Genomic DNA, 20,048 nt, shown 5'->3' with positions numbered 1-20,048 from the left:
AGATTTGCTTTGAAAAGATGAACTAAAGAGGGTCTGGATTTAGATGTACTAGGTTTCGATACAGATCAAGGTGGGAAGCCATCCTAAAAGCCTACTTAAGTTTTCAGTCAGGCATAAAGGTGCACATGTACAAACCCACCACAGGGTAGAGGCAAGAGATCAAGGTCATCCCAAACTTCAAAATGAGCTCAAGACCAGCCTGAGCAACATGAGACACTGTGTAAAAAAAAAGAAAAAAAAAAAAAAAAGCTATAAATTTGAATAACACTGAAATGCTTTTGGTAACTCAACTTCCAAAAACCTTGGAAACCTGAGGCAGGTAACCAACTGATCCCTGAGGATATTCAGTACTTCAGATGATTGATTTAGAAACTGCTTAAATATAAAACACTCCATGGAAAGCTTGAACTTGCACAATAACTCTACAAGCAAAGTCTACTAAATGACATCCTTGCTCATCCTATTATCAGTGTGAGTTTGTATCGTGAATGACAGAAATGTGGACATGAACACATGAATATTCATGATCATGAACACATGGAATATTACCAAATCCTTAAAAAAAACTGTCATTGTGAGAACATGAATAAACCTTTTATCAAGTAAACTATGGCAGGCATAAATAACTAACAGTAGTTAGTATAATTATTACTATGTAGTTATTATGCTGCACTGTACAGAGAATGTCCAGAAAAGAAATTGGACACATTCAGTACAAATGTAACAATTACAGGCTAAATTATGCAGTACACAAGGAACAAAACAAACACCACTCAAACTTAAGTGCTGGAAACTGAGGAGCCTATGTCAACTGCAGGGAGGCCCCAGTAGCCTCCATACCACTACTGTAACACCAACTAAATAAAGAGCTTGGTAAGCAGCAAATCTAAATTTTGATTTTGGAATTTCCCCCCTCTGAATACTTCCAATCCAGGGTTGGCTGAATCCACTGATGGAAAACCTGCAGATAGAGGGCCAACTGTGTAAGCAGTCTAAAACCACCAAACTTGGAAGCAGAGCATAATGAAGGATGGGGAATAGGAGAGACCGAGGACAGGGAGGTGTTGGTGAAGATAAATACCCAGTCACACAGGTGTAAAACACCATATATTTAAACTGGCTATGGTGGTGCAAGCCTATAATGTCAGCACCAGGGAGGTCAATGAAGAACACAAACGTAAGACTATCCTGAGCTACACACATGACCCCACCTCATAAAACAAACACAGGAGCTAGAGATGGTTCATAGATGAGAACACTTACTACTCTTGTGCCCAAGTTCAGTCCACAGAACCCATGCTGGGGAGTTTGAAACTGCTGTTGTTAAGTCCTACTCAAGACAAGCCAAAGCTTCTGATCTTCTCAACACCTACTCGTGGGTATACACTCACAGACAGACAGATCCATAATAAATAAAATAAATCTTTTAAAAATAAAAACATTTAAAATTTTTAGAAGTATTTTAGGTAGGAGGTATTAGCTCAATCCAACACAGCACACACAATTTTGTACCTCATGAATTTTTTTTTTTTTTTTTTTTTTTTTGTTTCTCTGCATAGCTCTGGCTGTCCTCAAATTCAGAGATTGACCTGCCTCTGCCTCTCAAGTGCTGGAAAATTAAAGGCTTGTGCCACGACTGCCCTGGCAACATATAGTTTTAAATGTGTAAATTTGGGGGGAGAGGAGTTAAAATGATAGAAATTGTCTTTAAAGGAGAAAGACAGATTGGGGGGACAGAAGGAAGGGCTGAGAAAACCATCCACAAAGTGCAATTCTCCATGTTCTCTGAGAAAAATAGACTCAACAAAAAAAAAAAAAAAAAAAAAAAAAAAAAGGAGAGAATAAAAGTAAGAAAGCTGTCAGTCAGAGGATGGTACAACACCTAACTACTGCAAAAGAACACAGAAAGGGGAGAGAGCAATTTATCAGAGAAACAGTCGAGGAGTTTCCCAGGGCTAAGCAGCACTGCATTGCATATAAAGACTGAGGCACAACCAAAAAAAAAAAAAAAAAAAAAAAACGAACTCAGGTTTCAAAACACCAGTGTTAAAGATGAAATCCTAAAAATTTCCAAACACTAGGTCACACTATTGAACCCGAAACCAAAACAGCATCAGCAATCTCCAGAATATTATCTGGTGAAGTAAACATGCAAGTAGCTTCCTGCAGAACTATTGGTAGAATATTCTCTCCAGAGAAATCCTCAGACACAAGAAAATACACATAATCAAACACTCTACAGAAGTTAAAAGCGTGGCTGACATTCACGTGTATCACTACGAATAAACCTTAAAAAACAAAGCTAGAAAGAGTGTGATGCTGTTTATTTTAAAATTAGAAAATTTATAACCAATTAGTTTAGAAATATGTAGCAAAAATACACCAGCACACCTAGCCTAGTTTTGTTTCTAAACACAATTTAAAATTTTCAAAAATACACTTTTGGGGAATAAAAATGGGTAACAATGTCCTCTGCACAAAAGCAGGATTCATATTGGATAGGAAGAATTTCTCACAACAAAAGAAAAATTCCTTTGATATTTCACACCAGTAAGCCATATATGTATAACTAAAATGTATAACTAAAAAATTATTCAACAGCTACATAAATATTTTACTTGGAATAATGGTCAGGCTGGGTGGCATAGTTCAGTTGTAAAATAGGAGCTGACCATACACGACTCTGGAATTGATCCCCAACTCTCACTCCAGAAGACCAGCAGTTCTAACAGCAACAATGTAACATTTAGAAATGAAGAAAACTAATGCAAAATAAAGAATACTTACTAATAAATAGTAACTACAGAATTAATAAATGACAGCCCTGAAGCTATAATCAAACTACTTAGAATATTAAAACTGTGTAGGTCAACAGAAACAACATATTTTTTTTTCTTATTTGTGTATGCATATAAAGGCCAGAGGATGCATATACCACAGAGAGCTACAGAATTTTAAGAACTCTTACAAATAAACTACTCAGGATAGTACCTTTTTAATTTCAAATTCTAACTAAGGACACAGTGTATGAGGATTTTTCTCCTCCCCCCACCCCCCCCTTTTTTTTTGAGACAGGGTTTCTCTGTGCAACAGCTCTAGCTGTCCTAGAACTCACTCTGTAGACCAGGCTGACCTCAAACTCAGAGATCCACCTGTCTCTGCCTCCCAAGTGCCAGCATTAAAGACATGCACCACCACCACCCGGATGAGGAGTTTTCAAGATAAGATTTCTATGATCTAGCCCACTGCCCTTCACTTCCTGCCTGTTGCTAGTCAGATCAATGGCTACTGCTATTATAGTTTTCAATATATTTGTTTACAAATGGCTGCACCAACCTACTACTGTCGACTTCTTAAAAGAACAGAGAAAAAGTCAGGCATTGATGGCCCACGCCTTTAATCCCAGCACTTGGGAAGCAGAGGCAGGCGGATCTCTTTGAGTTTGAGGCTGGGCTGCTTTGCAGAGTGAGTTCCAGGACAGGCTCCAAAGCAAAACAGAGAAACCCTGTCTCAAGAAAAACAAAACAAAACAAAACAAAAAACAAAACCACACCTTCCAGAACTAAACAACTGGTCTCACCCCTTAACCAACTTTTTAAACTTACATTTACTTATGTGTGTGTATATATCAGGGGACATGTCATGAGTGCTTGTGGGGGTCAAAGAACATCTTGAGGGAGTGGGTTCTCTTCCACCATGTGGGGCCCTGGTATTAAACTAGGGAAGTGTTAATTACCCATCGAGCCACCTCCTCAACTCTGTCCATTTTTTATTTTTTTAATGCTGTTTTCTGAGAAAGGTCAACCTAAAGGTTGCCTTCAAACCCCTGCTTTTCCTGCTTCTCTTCCCAAGTGCCATAGGAGTGAACTACCATGCCTGCTTTTCCATTCCTTAGTGTTAAAAACAAGTCATTTCTTCTTCCAAATAATCACAGGAAAGTTCAAAAGGATTTGAATTATAGGTAATTAATAAATTGATTTTACTATTTTCATTGTATTAAGTAAGTAGACATTAACTACACCCAGCTCTGATAGCCAACAGATGTTATTCATAAATATTAAAAAAAAAAAGCCACAAATTTTGTGAAATTAACTTATATGTGAGTGATAACACAAGAATGACTCCTATTTCTTTTCCTAGTTTGAAAGCAAAGTCAGAATTATTTTCCCCTGTGCTGGGAATTAGACCAGAGCTTGACACATGCTAGGCTAGGCAAGTATTCAGGCAGGGCAAAAGCAATCTCTTTTTAACCCCTTAGCAGTAAAACATCAGGAATAAAGAAGTCCCATCATTGTTCTGCTCTGCATAGTGTGTTCTAAAACTCCAAACACATGCACATCTGAACTATGCCAAGAGCATGCACATATACAGGCTGTAGCAAAACAAAACACACCAAAAATTAAAACCACCAAACCATGTTACTGTCCAGTAAACCTTAAATGAGAACTTCCCAATACAGACAGTATAGAATACTTTTTGTATAGAATACAAAAGAGGAATGAAGTAGTTGGTGTTGGCTCTCACCTATAAGTTCAGCACTTGGGAGACCTTGAGGCAAGAGAATTGCTGTGTGAGTTTAAGGCTAACCTGGGCTATAGAGAATTTCTCCAAAGAAGAATTAACATCACTTGTGGTGCACTTCCCAGACTTGTTCTTCCTCACTTTTTAGATTCTAAAACTGTAAGATATAACTAACAAGCAACAATATAGATGAAACTCATTAGCCGGAATGAAGGAAAACATATCAAAATCATACTGGAGAGGGGAGAGAAGGCTCAGCAGTCAAAGAACACAGATGGCTCTTCAGGGTACCAGTGTCTGGCCCTACATAGTACCTTACTACCACTTCTCACTGCAGTTCCTGGGGATCCAACAACCTCTGCCGGACTCCACAAGTAATGCACACATATGTTACACATACATAGATGCAGCTAAAACACCCACACATATAAAAAGAAAATATTTTTAAAGCATTTAGTATACACTGTATGATTTAAGTGACAGGCAAAAACAATTACAATATATGGTATCAGAAGTCAGGAAACAATAAACTGCATATTGTAATCTGAATGACTATGGACCCCAGACAAACTACTAATAAGTCTTCTTCATTAATAGTGACAGTACCTAGTGGCAGATTTAACTCAAATGGTGGCAATGAGTTTGGCAATATTTTGAGATTCCTGCAGTGACTATAATATCATAGAGATATGTTTTCTAAAATGACAAGTTAAAAAGTCATCCTATACTAACCTCCACTGTACTTGAAGGAAACAGTAAATCTCAGAGATAAGTGAAAAAAATGAAATCCATCCCTTTTTACCCACAGACACAGAAGAGGGTCTATCGACCCCAGTTAAAAGATGCATATATCAGGTGGTGCCTATTTTTCATCCAGGCAGCTGGACAGAATTTGATATTCAGGATGGGGACTGGGATTTGAAGGCATGTTTGGAAGGATGTAAAGGGCAATTAACCACTAAAACTAAGTGTAATGTTTAAAAAAAGAAAGAGGAGCCTGGCTGGGCAGTGGTGACACACACCTTTAATCCCAGAATTTGGGAGGCAGAGGCAAGCATATCTCTGAGTTCAAGGCCAGCCTGGTCTACTGAGTGAGTTCCAAAGCTATACAGAGAAACCCTGTCTCGAAAAACAAAACAAAACAAAAAAACAAAAGAGAAACCTGAAGAGACCTGCTCTTCTCCATGCTGCAACCCTTCCTCACAACCCAACCATAAAATTATTTCATTGCTACCCCATTCTTGTAATTTTGTTACTGTTATGAATTGTAATGTAAGTTTTCTGATATGCAAACCCAGTGGGATCACAACCCCCAGGTTGAGAACCACTTCTCTAGAGTACTGTAACATCTGCGGATCAAGGTGAAAAGAATGAAGTAAAGGTTGTTGAGAATCAGCAACCGCGAATGTAGGGGTGAACTTAAGAGAATGGCACCTCTGAAGGCCCAAGAAATGTTCACCAAGGAAAAAATAATCAACTGACAAACACTGCTTTAGAACTGTACTTGATCAGGCAGAAGAACCACAGAACAACTTACACATTTACTCAATGCCCACAACATAGCATATACCTACCTACACAGACAGGTAAAGAAATTAGTCAAACATGCACAGCTATCAAGAGATAAATTCAGGCAATCAAAGTCCTCTTAGCCTCACTTCTCACCCTCAACAGGAAGAAAAGGCTCTCTGGATAATGATCTCCCTTATTCCCGGGGCTAGGAAATGTGTCATCTTGTATTTAAATGATAGTGAAGTAGTTTAAACAGGCACTCCTGGAATACTAACACCAGGAAGGGGAAATAAGGGAGGAAACCCATGCAATGCAAGAGAGCAAAAGCTACACAGATGACAAGTCAAGAAAACTTCCTGAAGTAAACCCTCAAAACAACATACTGAATAGTTGGGCCATGTATCTTGGGAAAACTAACCCAGGAAAAGATAATATTAAGACATGCTCTAAGGCTGAAGAGATGGCCAGGCTTGGCTCAATGGATAAGAGCACTGGCTGCCCTTCCAGAGGACCTGGGTTCAATTCCCAACAACCACATGGGAGCTCACAACCATCTATAATAGGATCCAATGCCCTCCTCTGGCAAACAGAGGAACATGCAGACAAAGTACTCAAATATATACACACATACATACATACTACACACACACACACTTTTTTTTTTTTAAAAGACATCCTATAGTTAAACTGTTTTTTTTTTTTTTTTTTTTTTTTTAAAGAGAAAAATCCCTTCCCCCTTCAGGCAAAAAAGGCCAAGTTGGATATATAGAAAAGAAAACTGTCATCAAATTTGACAGCAATGTTCCATACCTTATTAAAAATGATACTTAAGGTATGCAATGAAAGAAAATGTCACAGATATTGTATCCAGCAAAAATTATTTTCAAGTATAAAAGAATATAAACAATTCTTATGAATATGCAAGAACTCAAGGAATACTATTCCCACAAGTATTCTCAAGGTGAATGGAGATGATGTAACTGACAGGACCAAAGATGGCAGGAATGAAGAAAGGGCCTATGGAGGACAAAAACTTGTCCTGCTGGAAGGTCACATGGCCATCTGCTGAGAATCCATGTCTGCCCTATTACTCGCTGTCAAAAGCCAAAAAATGCCAGATTCTTTGGCACTAAAGTACATTTACACAAAACTTGCAGAAGTCCCCAATTATGTACCTGTCTTTCAAACTGCTATCCTTTCCTCTCTTGAGCAGGAGATAGACAAATTCAATTACTAGCTCTAACTCTGACCCAATTATTTAAATCCTCAAAACTTGCTTTAAAGATGGGGCAGTGGGGAACAGGCATGGTGACTCACACATATAATACCAGCACCTGGGAGGCTGAAGCAGGAGGATTGCCATAAGGTCCAGGTCAGTTTGGTCTATGGAGACCGTCACAAAAAAATAAAATATGAAAACAAAATGTCTGTGTAGTATACATAGGTTGAAAGAAAAGGAGATGCTGCAGGGTAAATGCTAAAATCAGTACTTGACATAAAATGTTCGAATCACAGTCTATTGTTAACTAAGACTTAAGATCAGATCTATTCATCTACTATCCTCATACAATTGACAAATGAATAAATACCTAATGTTTAAAATGACTATCCTTTCATATACCATTTATTTAGCCCATTTAAATATCATTTATTTAGGTTCTACTGTATTTAAATATTCCTTTAGATTATTTTTGAAATCAGTACAATGACTTCTAAAACCAGCAAATAGGGTTGAGATGAAGAAAACAATATATCTGAGCAGACTTTATCAAAACATGATGGAGAACGTGTATATAACTGCATTTTACTTGAATTTCCTTCTCTTCCATGTAATTCTCTCACACATAATGGAGATATTAACATTAAACGGCTCTATTGTCAAAGGGGATGTGTTTACTATGACAATCAATATTAGACATGACTCCAATCTGCAGTTTCACTCCACTGTCCAAGTTCACCCTGATGCTGAAGGTCGTGGTTGGGCTCTAGCTCCTGACATATAAGATGCACCCATATTAAGCACAGTTTGGTGAATTCTTACAAGTGTGCCTGTGTTGTTCCCACCCAATAGATATAGAGCATTTGTATCCCTCTAACGTATGTACTCCCCTGTCAAGTCCACCCCTATCCAGATTTCAGGCAATGATCTGTTAGCTCAGTCAGTAGAGTAGTTCTACTTCTAGAATTTCATGCACAAAGGAGACACAAGCTCCTTTGTGCCTAGCTTCTTTTCCTTCACAGTATGTCTGAGATCAGCATATGCTGTGCTGCTTATCATCTGCTTGTTTCTTTCCTCTAACTGCCTTCATGGCTTTGGGTTTTAAAGGGAATGAAGCAAAGTGTCCAGAACGTAGTTTAAGGATACAGAGCCCATCAGCAACCTGCATGTGCACATTAAAAACTTATATTAAAGTAAAAGAATTCCTTTCCTTGCTGAGAATTATGTTGGTTTGGGGGTTTGTTTTGTTTTGTTTTTTCCAGTTAGCAGTGCTGAACTAAAGTCATGTTTGCATTGTACTAACTACCTGGATGATAAGAACAGCGGCTAGCAGTACTCAGGACTTTGTCATGGTTTCATGCTTGACTTCAAATAGTGACAGAGATCACCTTTTTAATTTCACCTCCATGCCTCAACAGTTTTCAATTAGGAATGATAGTGAAACAAGTTTCAGTGCACTGGCTTTACTTCTAGCTCTCTGTCATCTTCTCTCCCCCAAACAAACAGATCTAAACTATAAAAAGCAAATTAGGAGGCACAAGCAAAGGTTTCATAAGTCTTTTAGAGAAAATGTTATCCATTTTAATGCTATGTTTAAAATCACTGCATGAAGAGGAATAGAACATGAATCTATCTACACAGTCACCATCCTAATACCACAAAAGAATTTACCCTAGAACACAGCTGGACAAGGTCCAACATGTCTAAAGTATTTGATACAGAGAAAGTTCCTCATGAGAGGGAAAACAACAACAACAAACAAAAAAACCTCAGGCATTTCAGTCTCCAAATCACCAATCTACCCAAGAAGGTAACTCAAACATTGATGTCCTACTTGGCTGAATTAGCCTATTTATCAGTGTGGTCCCAGAGGGAGGCCTGAAGCCAGGTACTTACTACTCACAGCGCAGGCAGCACAGCATCCTTGCTAACTCTTCCTTCTGGAAACTAATACTGTATTCATTCATTTTATTTAGGCTCCTAAGCTAAACTGAGAGGTGGGCTCCCAAACAATACTTAATTTTCAGGCCTAAACTGCCTTCTCCAACTACATTTATTTGGCTATCACTGACTTCGAAGATGAACTTTAAATTTTACACTGAACTTCACATATACTACCTGTTCAATTACTGTGCAAAATAAAAATCTTACCCAAACGACCTGCTATTCCTACCTACCTACTAGTATTAATGACAAGCACTCTTTTTGTACCCCAAAGCAGAATTCATCATTTTTCTGATAAAAATCCAACCATTATTCTTGAAGTCACCATGTTCCATTAGTGTTGTTTGTTAAGTGTTACTATGCCAATCTTCAGTGTACTGCCTCCTCCTGTCTGACCTGACCGCCATCATCCACCCTTTCCCTTTTAGACTCTAATCCACTCACCAGTTTGTTTTTCTAAACACACTCTAACTGCCCCAGGAAAGATGTGATGGCTTCTCATTCCAATAATAAATCCATTAACTACAAATCAGAACCTTGGCCTCTAAGCTGTCATTTTGCAGCCCTACACAGCTCAGGTATGCCCACCTCACAGTCTACTTGTCCTACTAAATTCTCTATTTTGCTACCCAAGCCTTCAAGATACCTCAATAACAATACCATCCCAAACTCTTCATCCTACCCTCTCACTACTTCCCTTTAGTGATTCACATTTAAAGCACCCACTTACTGCAAACAGAGGACTCACTAATAAACCCTACCACCTGTTGTCTTTCCTGAAGCACAGAAAGCAGCCCCTCCTAGTCCCATTAGTCTAGCCTGCAGCTGTTTTGAGAATGCTCTGGCCCTACACCAGAATCCACTCAGCCTGGCTCTTAACTAGTGTAGGAGTCCTTAGGTTTTGAGGTCCAAGCAAAGACAAAGCAACATGAAGAACAAATTACAAAATTTCCTTAATGAAATGTAACTATTTAGTTATAATGAAATCACCTTGCCCTCTCCACCTTTACACATTACGTTATCATTCAAGTATCATCACTTATATTTTAAATTATTTGGGGGATTTTAAATTATCTTTAGGCTAAAACCTTTATTAGCACCATTGCTTTATAGAACCAGACAATCCCTAAAAATGCAGTGACTAACACATGTATTTAGCAAAGTACTTACTTGTTCATATATAACTACAATAATTTTTAATCATAAAAAAACCTCAGGCATGTAGCAAGTTAAGACAAATGATAATGGCAAACATACAAAAGGAAAATTATGTTCAATAAAGTTATGAGAACGTTGACTACTCCTGAGGGGTGGGAAATACAAATTCCCTAATAGGAAAATGCAAGTTAAAGCCACACTGAAATCATTTTCCCCATTTTGGGAGGGACAAAAGATACTTAGAAGACCAGATATAGACAAGCTACAGAGCCAAAGTGCCTAGTAAAAATCTGAAATGGGGTTAATTAAAATTGGAGTTTACTATAAAATTCTTCCAGTCATTTTTAAAATGCAAGGGCAATATGATTCCAGTCAGCTTTTCATAATTAATTGGTCAATCCCAATTCCTTATATTTGAAATATATAATACTTGCCTTCCAGAATTTGTCCATATAATTCTGGAAAGGCACAGTAATTTCTTTCTATATGTTGATCATAATGTCTAAAAACAGACTAAATCTCCTGTAATAAATCATCAATAAACTGTTATACAGACACCTGTGTATCCTAATTTGGTGATCACTATTTAAAATCAAGCAGGGCAGGAGAGAAGGTTAAGAACACTGGCTATTCTCATGGAGGACCTGGGTTCAAATCTCAGCACCCACAGAGAGGCTAACAATCAATCATTCACAACTTCAGTGATCCAACACCTTCTCCTGGCCTCCACATGCACGTATGTATGCACATATATGGAAAAAGAAACCCACTGAAATACAGCATAAGTGCAGATGAACAAATAACCTCAACTATATACAAACCTGTCTTGAAAAGGAGTCAACAGATTAAGAGCAATAATATAATCTAAATCATAACTGATCTTACAAGCCTATACTACCCTAATAAACTATATTTTGCTTAAAGAAAAATTGAGAACTATTATTCATTAAGGTAAAAATTGTTCTTACCCCTTACAATTTGATTCGGTACACCCCTGATCTGTTGAAAGCCAGTTTCTCCAAATGTAGGCTCATCAACCATTAAAACTTTAAATTAGCCAAGCAAACTCTAAGAGGCTGGGTGTGCAGTTCCACACTAGAGTGAAAAGTTGAGACCCTGAAAGTACGAGACCCATTACCCCCTCTCCAACAAAAAGGAATGTGAAGGTTGACATGGATGGAATTAACATGGTCTCAGGTCACAAATGGAATAATGTTCATTTTTATATTGAAAATAAATATAGCTGGGCAGTGGTGGAACATGTCTTTAAACCCAGCACTCGAGGCAGAGGCAGGTGAGGATCTCTTGAGTTTGAGGCCAACCTGGTCTAGAAAATGAGTTCCAGGATGGCCAGAGTTACACAAAGAAACCCTTCCTCGAAAAACTAAAAAATAAATATGAATAAGTTCCCATTAAAGGAAAAACCTAATCTCGATTTACTGCAATGAGGATCACAAATCTCACTGACTCATAAATGAAAAGATCATGAATCAAAATTTAAAAACTCAGCTCTTTCGAGATTAATGTGGAATGCTTGTGTAACCTCAAGACAAACATCTTTCCCAAACAGTATCATTACACAGAAAGCAACAGACCTTTTGTGGCTACAAAAGGCAGAAAGCAAGCACCTGCTTTACAGGCAGGAATAGGACAATCTCAAGCAGAATTTAACAGTGCAGAAAAAGCAAAAGCACCTCGGGTTATATGCCAGTGTCACAGAATTAAGGAAGCAGTGTTATAAACAATCTGAACATACAACACAAACAAAAAATTGACCTTATAAGTCTTCCTTTAACTAATCTGTCAAATAACCAGAGAACAAAAGTAAAAGCCACGAGTCAGTGACAGTATTGCCAGACACTACTGGTCAGCCATTCAGCTATGTTCAACTAAGATCAGAAACAGAAGAAGGTCCTTTCCCAACACTAATAACACACATTTTACAGATATTCCCAAGCCGCTGGTTTATTTCCATGGTACTGAAGATCAAGCTAGGGCCCTACTATTTCTATTTCTCCCCATCTCCGTTATCTGTCAACAACAGACCCACGAAAGTGCTGTTCTTCCCACTATCTTCTCCCTCTCTTCCTCCTAGAAACTCACCTCTATGAAGTTTGGCAGTAAAGGGAAACACACAAGTGCCTAGTTCAAGAACTGCTTTTCTCTCTCTGGCCCCATTCCAAACTGAAATCCATGTCTCTCAAGTACAATTTCCTCTTCCCTTACACACTCCAATTTTTGTTCAGTCATACAAAACTTCCTTTTTTTAAAAGGAGTGAAGCTCAGCAGGACTCAGGAGCACAAACCAGCCCAGCTATTTGAGAGATTGAGGCAGGGGGTCACTTGAGCGCTGGAGTTCCGTGGCAGCCTAGGTAACACAGCGAGAACAAGCAAAAGCAACCGACAAAGTTCTGGTCAGTTTTTAAATGCATATAGAAAGCGCACACACACCCTGGAAAGTTCTCTGAATGTCTGAAGCCAGCCGGAAAGGAAGTTCTGCTGAACAGTGAACCCAAGAGTTGCACACTGGCTATCTTAAATATAAGATCTATGGGGGGAGGGGTTTTGTCTTTTTTTTTTTTTTTTTTTCATTCCAGTCTGAAAGATACCTTGCACACACAAAGCACTCAGCAAACCCAAGAATAAGAGAACCACATATTAAATACTTTATCACTGTGAACTTTTTACTTCTCTGTAGATTGTAGCCTACAGTAAATGAAAGCAGAAAATTATATTAAATATATCATTTTGAATGAAATTATTTATTTGTAGAAAACTATAAAGGACTGAATGTTCAGTAGAAATACCAGGCCCTTACCTCGGAGGTGAATGTTTTTTTTGGTGTGGGGGACCTACACTGTTCACTCAGAGGGTTAGATACCCTCATAACAGATTAGCACCTATGTTCTCCAATTCCTAAGAACATCTAGCATCTATCCCTTTCCAATATTTGGAGCACATCACACCTAATCAAGAAAATAAAATACAATTCCATTTAAAAGCTAGTAATAGTACCCTCAAGTACAGGTTTTCCCCCTATAGCCTTGGTTGTCCTGGAGCTTACTCTGTAGACCAAGCTAGACCTTAGTTTCTGCCTGCCTCTGCCTCCCCAAACTCTAGGATTAAAGGTGTGCATCATCACCCACCATATCCTTCAAATTTTCAGATTCATCTACATATCCCTTGCTAACCCTGCTTCTTCTCAGGTATTCAAACCTATCAAATACAAACTACCCATTTGCTTTACTTTCATTTATAGTACAAATCTTACTCAATAAACCTGAGAATTTAACCACCTTTTACGTTTTTTATTAAAAGGTTTCCCTATTTCCATGATACAATGTGTTTTTCACTAACAATCTATTTTGTAGTGAGAGTCATTCTAAATAAACAATATCACAACACTCCTAGAGACAGGTATTATCCTCCCCTTCTCTCTCAGAAGTTGGCTCCATCCCTAGAACCCCATTCAACAGTAGACAGCTTCCAAGAAGCAGACAGCTCTGCACCTGGGTCCTATTCTGCACAGATACAAAGTTTTCTAAGCAATGATGTTTCTAAAATCAAAATTTTTAATTTTCAAGAAGTTAATGTAAAGCCAAACTCCACAAGTACATTGGTGCAAATGCAGTGTTCAACCCCTCTACTATACACATTCTCTCTCCTCTCTCTCTCCCTCTCTGGCAAGTGTACTGGTAAACTGCTTTAAATATCACAAGCTTTGATATTTAATTAAGTGTAATATGTGAACTACAAGTGATCAAGCTATTTATTGAGTTCTTGAAGTTAAACTGTTCAAACTTCTTTTTTTGTTGTTTTCAAGACAGGGTTTTCTCTGTAGCCTTGAAACCCATCCTGAAACTCACTCTGTAGACCAGGTCCCCCACCCCCACCCCCAGGGAAAGTAACAGTCTCAGCTCTTACAGGTAGAGGCAGTGGCAGGAAGTTCTCTGTGAGGCCAGCCTAGCCTACACAGGAGTTCTAGAGGCAGACAATGAATCAGCTACACAGTGAGACTCAAGGAAAAAATCCCCCCACAACAAACAAAAAAGGTATATGTTATAACAACATATTGTAGCTACGATCACATATTACCTAATAAAAGTAACTTTACTTCAGAAGTGTTTTGTGTCATTACCATACTTCAGAAGTGAAATGTTTCTATCAAAATTAAACCAAGGAAGTATAGCACTCTGAAATATGAAGAGGGAAAAAAACAAAGGCCTGGGCTGGATATAGTTCAGTAACAGATGGTTCGTCTAGCATGCACGGGACCTTGAGTTCAATCCCACCTCAACCAAAACAACAAAAAGTGAGCTATCATATTTACCTTTTTCTAAGACACTAGGCTTTACTACACTTACATAATTAAATCTCCAACACAGTATCACGTACAAATTTGAAACTTTTATAATCAAGAAGTTAGTAAAAGGCTCTTATCCTTACCAACCTAACTGCCTGATCACACTACTGAAAGCTAACCCCAAGGGTGTTCTTTCTTGTAAAAAAGATTTGAAAACAAGCTGGGGCTGTAGCTCAGTTGAGTCCCTAGGTTCCTGAGCATAGGCGATAGGAAGACAAAAAGGGAGAAGGTACAGAGGGGTAAAGGAACATGGTGATTTCAAAATGACTAAAACACTAATTAGAGAAAACCAAAAGCAGCAACCACAAAAACACAGACAGGAAAAGCTGGGAAGCTCACTCACCTGCCTAGCATTCATTTGCAAAGTGTCCTGTCTCTAGCACCAACACACAAACCAGATAAGCCTATGCACTCAAAACCCTAGTTGTCAGGTAGTGGAGGCACAGGGTCAAGTTCAAGGCTAACCTGAGATTTGAGGTCAGCCTGCAATAAAAGAAACCCCCGTTTAAAATGGGGGGTAGGGAGGAAGGAGGCAGTAAAGTACCAATTATGGGGCTTTTGGAACTTTTTCAAGGGTATTTATTAACTGCTAGAAACTGATTAGTTCTGTCAACTTAAAATGTCTTACATTCATCAAGTATAAACTCCAAAACCCAAATAGTCCATAATTTTATCCTATTTTACCTTCACTGAGATTACAGAACAGTGAGATGGGAAGTGGTTTACATCACATAGCTGGGGTCTGCCCAAATTTCCAAGACCCCCATTGAATAGCCTCCGCTAACACAATTCTGCTAACATCATCATGGCTACATTCTATAACAAAACTTAAACAGCAGTATTCAGGGGCAGTCTTGGCTGTCCTGGAACTTGCTTTGTAGACCAGGCTGGTCTTGAACTCCTTGTAGAGATCCTTCTGCCTCTGCTTCCTGGGCAGAGGCCAGGATTAAAGTTGCACACATCAGCTACCACCAATGCCTGACTAGGTCATTCTAATTCTAAAATCAGTTGACTAACATAAAAGATAAGAGCTGAAGAGATGCCTGGGGGAGTAAAGGTGATTTGGTACCAACACACACCCACACACACACACCCACACACACCCACCCTGGAGGAGCATGTGTGCTAGTACACTCTCACTCTCTCATAAAAAAAAAAAAAAAGGAACAAGGAAGAATCACTGGAAATCTAAAGCTATCACATTCTTCTTAATGTCTTATCATTGATCATACCTACTGCATGAATAAACTAAATTAAATTCAAAGTTGAAAAAAAAATCCTACAACCAAAAAACCTTTTAGTCTTATACTATTGTTTTTACCTATTTTCTTTAAAAAAAAAAATAATCACAACTGCATTTTACAGGAAACATTTTATGTTTTCTAAGGAATTATTCATTGTACTAATATTTTTTAAGGCAGCCTTGCTCTGTAGCCTCTGAAACTTGCAATCATCTTGCTTCAACTTCCTGAGTGCCAGAAGAAACCACTAGTAGGATTATCTCACTACTTTCTATGCAAGGTAAGGTTACAATACACTTTTAAATGACTACACATAACACATCAATATTCATAAAATATAAATTATACATGTTACAACATCAAAGATAGGAGGGAGAGAGCATTTACTCCCAATATCTCATACTTTAAAAGAAACATTCACCAACTCATGTACAAGGACACAGACCTTCCACTCTTGGCTCTGATAGTTTTTAACAAATCTCCATTATCTAGGTGATACTACAGCAGACTGCCAAGAGACTGCCAATCCGAATTACAGTTGAATTCAAAGGTTCCCACTAAAAACTAGACATTATAGGAGACACTGTAACTTTCAACAGCTACTTTTTCTGACCATATCAACTTATCAAATGTTCTTAGAAGCACAGCTATTTAGACACCAACCCATTCCTTGTGGTGATATAATCTTGGGGGATTTAGTAATTACGTGCATTACTAACAGAGAACAGTGTTTACTGACATGACCATCACAGAAACTAAAAAGGTGCTCTCACTTATTTCTGGAGTCTGCACAGAAACAAGACACCCAACATCAAAACACAAGCGCCTTTCACTTCCAAAAGAATATCAAGGTAGCCAGTTCAAGAGCCATGGTGAAGAAAGGAGAAACACTAATAATGTGAAAAAAGTTCAAGTCAAAACATACAATGACACATACAATGACAAAGTACCAGGCAGAAACTGTTAAGACTTTGTGTGGGGGGGTTGGGGTGGGGGGAGACAGGATGCCAAATGAAGAGACAACCAACCACTAAAAACAATTAAAAACTGACAAGATTGAAAGTTTTAAACAGAGGGAGAAAGAGAGCTCAGGGCATAGAGAGCAATTAGAAGACTTGCTGCTCTTGCAGAGGACCTGGGTTCAGTTTTCAACACTGAAATGCCAGCTCACAGCAGCCTGTGACTCCTGTTCCAAAGGACCTCATGCCCTCTCACTCCCTCTTGGCCTCCACCAGCACCAGGCACACACGTGGTGGTACTCATGGAGCATTTACACACACTCAAGCAAACACTCATAACACAACATAAAAATGGAGACAAGAACGATGATACACTGTCATTCCAAGAACCTGAAACAGGAGGATCACTTTCAGACCAGCATAGATCGTACAGTGATCCCAAGGCCAACCCAGTAACCGTTTGAGTTTGAGATCCTGTCTCAAAGAAAAGCAAAAACAAATCAACAACAACAAAAAAAATTTAACAATTTGTGGGGGTTAGGGGAGGGGGATGTAGGTGCACTAACTAAATACTAAACATTAAAAAGAAAATTAAAGCTCTTGTAACAGTACATTCACTGTCCATTTGGAAGTCCTACAACAACATTTCTTTAAAGAAGAAGAAAGAAAAACCCACCAGTGCAGGCCTTCAAGCCTGACACTTTCAGACAGTGGCAGGTGTGTCTCTCTGTGAGTTCAAGGCCAATCTGGTCTACACAGTGAGTTCCACACTAGCCATCCCAGGTTACATAATGATCTCCCCACACCCTGCTCTTAAAATAAATAAAAATTATCTAAGTATTATTGCAAGAATGTATTTTTTAAGTCTATATTGTTGGAAAATTCTGTAATAATCAGAATAACCTCCATACTTATTTAGAGGTGGTGTATTTCACAGCAGGCCTACAAAAGGAACTCGGTGATTGCACAACCAAGAAAGTTAATGAAATAATATCTATTAACATCCAGTGGCCATGGCATGTTTATGCCAGAACATACTGTGACTTTTATGCTCTCTTCACTGCACAATTTTACCACTTCTCCATCCATGGAGTCGCTCAAATATAAAGAGTTCCTGTGCTAATCCCACAATAAGCCTCAGTAATGCTCACATCACAGTAGCTGTAAACTTTTGTTAACTGAAAAAGAATGTTTTTCCCAAAATAGCCACAAAACACGAAGACAACTCAAATTCTCTAATAATCCCTTTACAAGACTACTGCCAGTTTTATTTTGATATATTAAACATGTGGGACCTATTTTAAAAGTTCCCTGTGACTTATCACGGCTGCTTCGTAGTTGTTTTTAAGTTTCCAAGTTGTTTTTAGAAGCGCTTGAATACTGATGAATCTGGGCTGCTATCAAATGCTTAAGAGGCATTTTTTTGCCAAATAAGATAGGCAAACCTAAAACCGGTAAACTTCTTAAGAGCGCTAAAACTGGTATTAGAAATCATGCAGCTTTTTTTTTTTTTTAATTTAGATCCAACAATCCTCAAGCCCTTCATTTGGAAAATTATTTCAGAGTTATTTTCACTCTATACTTCATGATACTCCCCCCCACCAACGGCTTTTAGAGTTAAAAGTACATAAAAGTGATCCGCCACATAACACTGGCGGATTCTTAATGGACCTCCAATAGATTTGGGATAAAGTTCGTAGCAATTTAAGAAGTCCGCTGATAAGCACACACCCTAAAAATTGGGAGAGTGTTGGGAACCGGCCGGGTGGTGAAGCGGGGGTAGAGACCACACAAACACACACGACCCCAGTGTGCTTAGGAAGAGCGAAAGAAATGGTTTAAAAGCGCTGGAGGAGGAAGGAGGCAAAGGCAGAAACGCCAGAAAGATTTCACAAGGAAGTGAAGCGGGCACCGGGGAGGGCAAAAAGCGACCCGGAGAGCAAGGTTTAAAGTGGTATTTTCAAATGCGGCGTGCAGCACTGGGCGAGCCGGGGTGGCCCAGGCGCCCACGGGCGCTGCCTGCCCGCCGCAGCGGTAGAGGGGAAGCAGGCGACTTCCAGGCGAGCCGGCAAACTACTCGCTTGCCGCGCCCCCCCCCCAAGCCTCGAGGGCGAGCGGAGGCGGCGGCCCGGGCCGGGGCCTAGCCCGGCACTCGGAGCGTAAGCTGGACAGATGGATGGACTGACGGCCGTTCCCCACTCCGCCCGCGGGGCGCCCCGCCGAGCGGCCTTACCTGAGGCGAAGGGAGGAGGCGAGGTCTCGCGGGCTCGCCCGCCGCACAGCCGCCCGCGGCCCCCGGCTTTCTCCCGAGACGCGACCCTGCCTCCGCCGCCGCCCGGGCTGTTTACACCGTTCGGCCCCTCACGCCGCCGCCGCCGCCTTCTCTCCACCCCAGCGCCGCTGCCGACTCGGCCGCCGCCACCTCCGCCGCCGCAGCCTGGTCTCTCTGGAGCATCTTCCAGCCACCGCGCGCGGAGAAACAGAGACTCCAGCCGCGCCGCCAAGAAACTCCCCCGCAACTGCCAGGGGGACCAGGCGGTCAGAGCACCAGCGGCTTTTCCGCCATTGAGCAGCGGCCGCACCGCTCCTTCTGCAACCCCCACCCGGCACCGCCGTCTTTCCCCGCCCCTCTTCAGGCTCCGCCCCCTGCGGCCACCCATTGGGACGCCGCGCGTGTCTCCACGGCTCACGGTTCGCTGAAAGGCATGTCAATCTCTGCCCTCCCGCCCAGTCCGGCCCCCAGTACCCTGTGTGCTTCGCTTTCCCCGCCCACGAGGCCCCGCCTCTGTGTCTTTAGTTTCCCATTGGGCGTCATTGCCCACCTTTAATTGGCCAGGTCAACTATCTATCAAACACCACCCACCAGTGAGGCCCAACCCTTTATTACCATTTACTTTATGCAGCCCCGCCTCCGCTTTGCTCCACCTCCCTAAGTCACCGGCCAGCCCACCCTAGCAGCCATAGGTAGATTCCTCCGTCTGTCAAATTACGCACACTTGTCTGATTGGTCCGGAGGCCTGACCCTCTGGTCATTGGCTCGTTCTACTTGTCCCAGTTTCCAAGTCGGTCACTCCAGCTTTTTTTAAACGAACGCGCAAAAGTATCCCAAAAGCGATTGGCTGATCTTCGGA

The 20,048-nt window shown here is 40.2% G+C and overlaps 1 protein-coding gene across 4 annotated transcripts in view; it reads right to left on the bottom strand.

Annotated features, from left to right (window-relative positions):
• Ppm1b (protein phosphatase, Mg2+/Mn2+ dependent 1B) overlaps positions 1-19,592 on the bottom strand; it is a 51,746-nt gene extending 32,154 nt beyond the window's left edge. For all 4 annotated transcript variants that reach the window (XM_051175201.1, XM_051175202.1, XM_051175203.1 and 1 more), the window contains exon 1: positions 19,151-19,592. In XM_051175201.1, coding sequence (XP_051031158.1) covers positions 19,151-19,577 — 427 coding nt within the window. In that variant the 5' untranslated portion in view covers positions 19,578-19,592. The remainder of the gene's footprint in view (positions 1-19,150) is intronic.
• Positions 19,593-20,048: the final 456 nt, after the last annotated feature.

This window comes from Phodopus roborovskii, unplaced genomic scaffold (genome assembly GCF_943737965.1).
Source record: "Phodopus roborovskii unplaced genomic scaffold, PHOROB, whole genome shotgun sequence".
NCBI lineage: Eukaryota > Metazoa > Chordata > Mammalia > Rodentia > Cricetidae > Phodopus > Phodopus roborovskii.
Note: the sequence above shows the minus strand (reverse complement) of the source record. Positions and strands in the feature narration are given on the sequence as shown.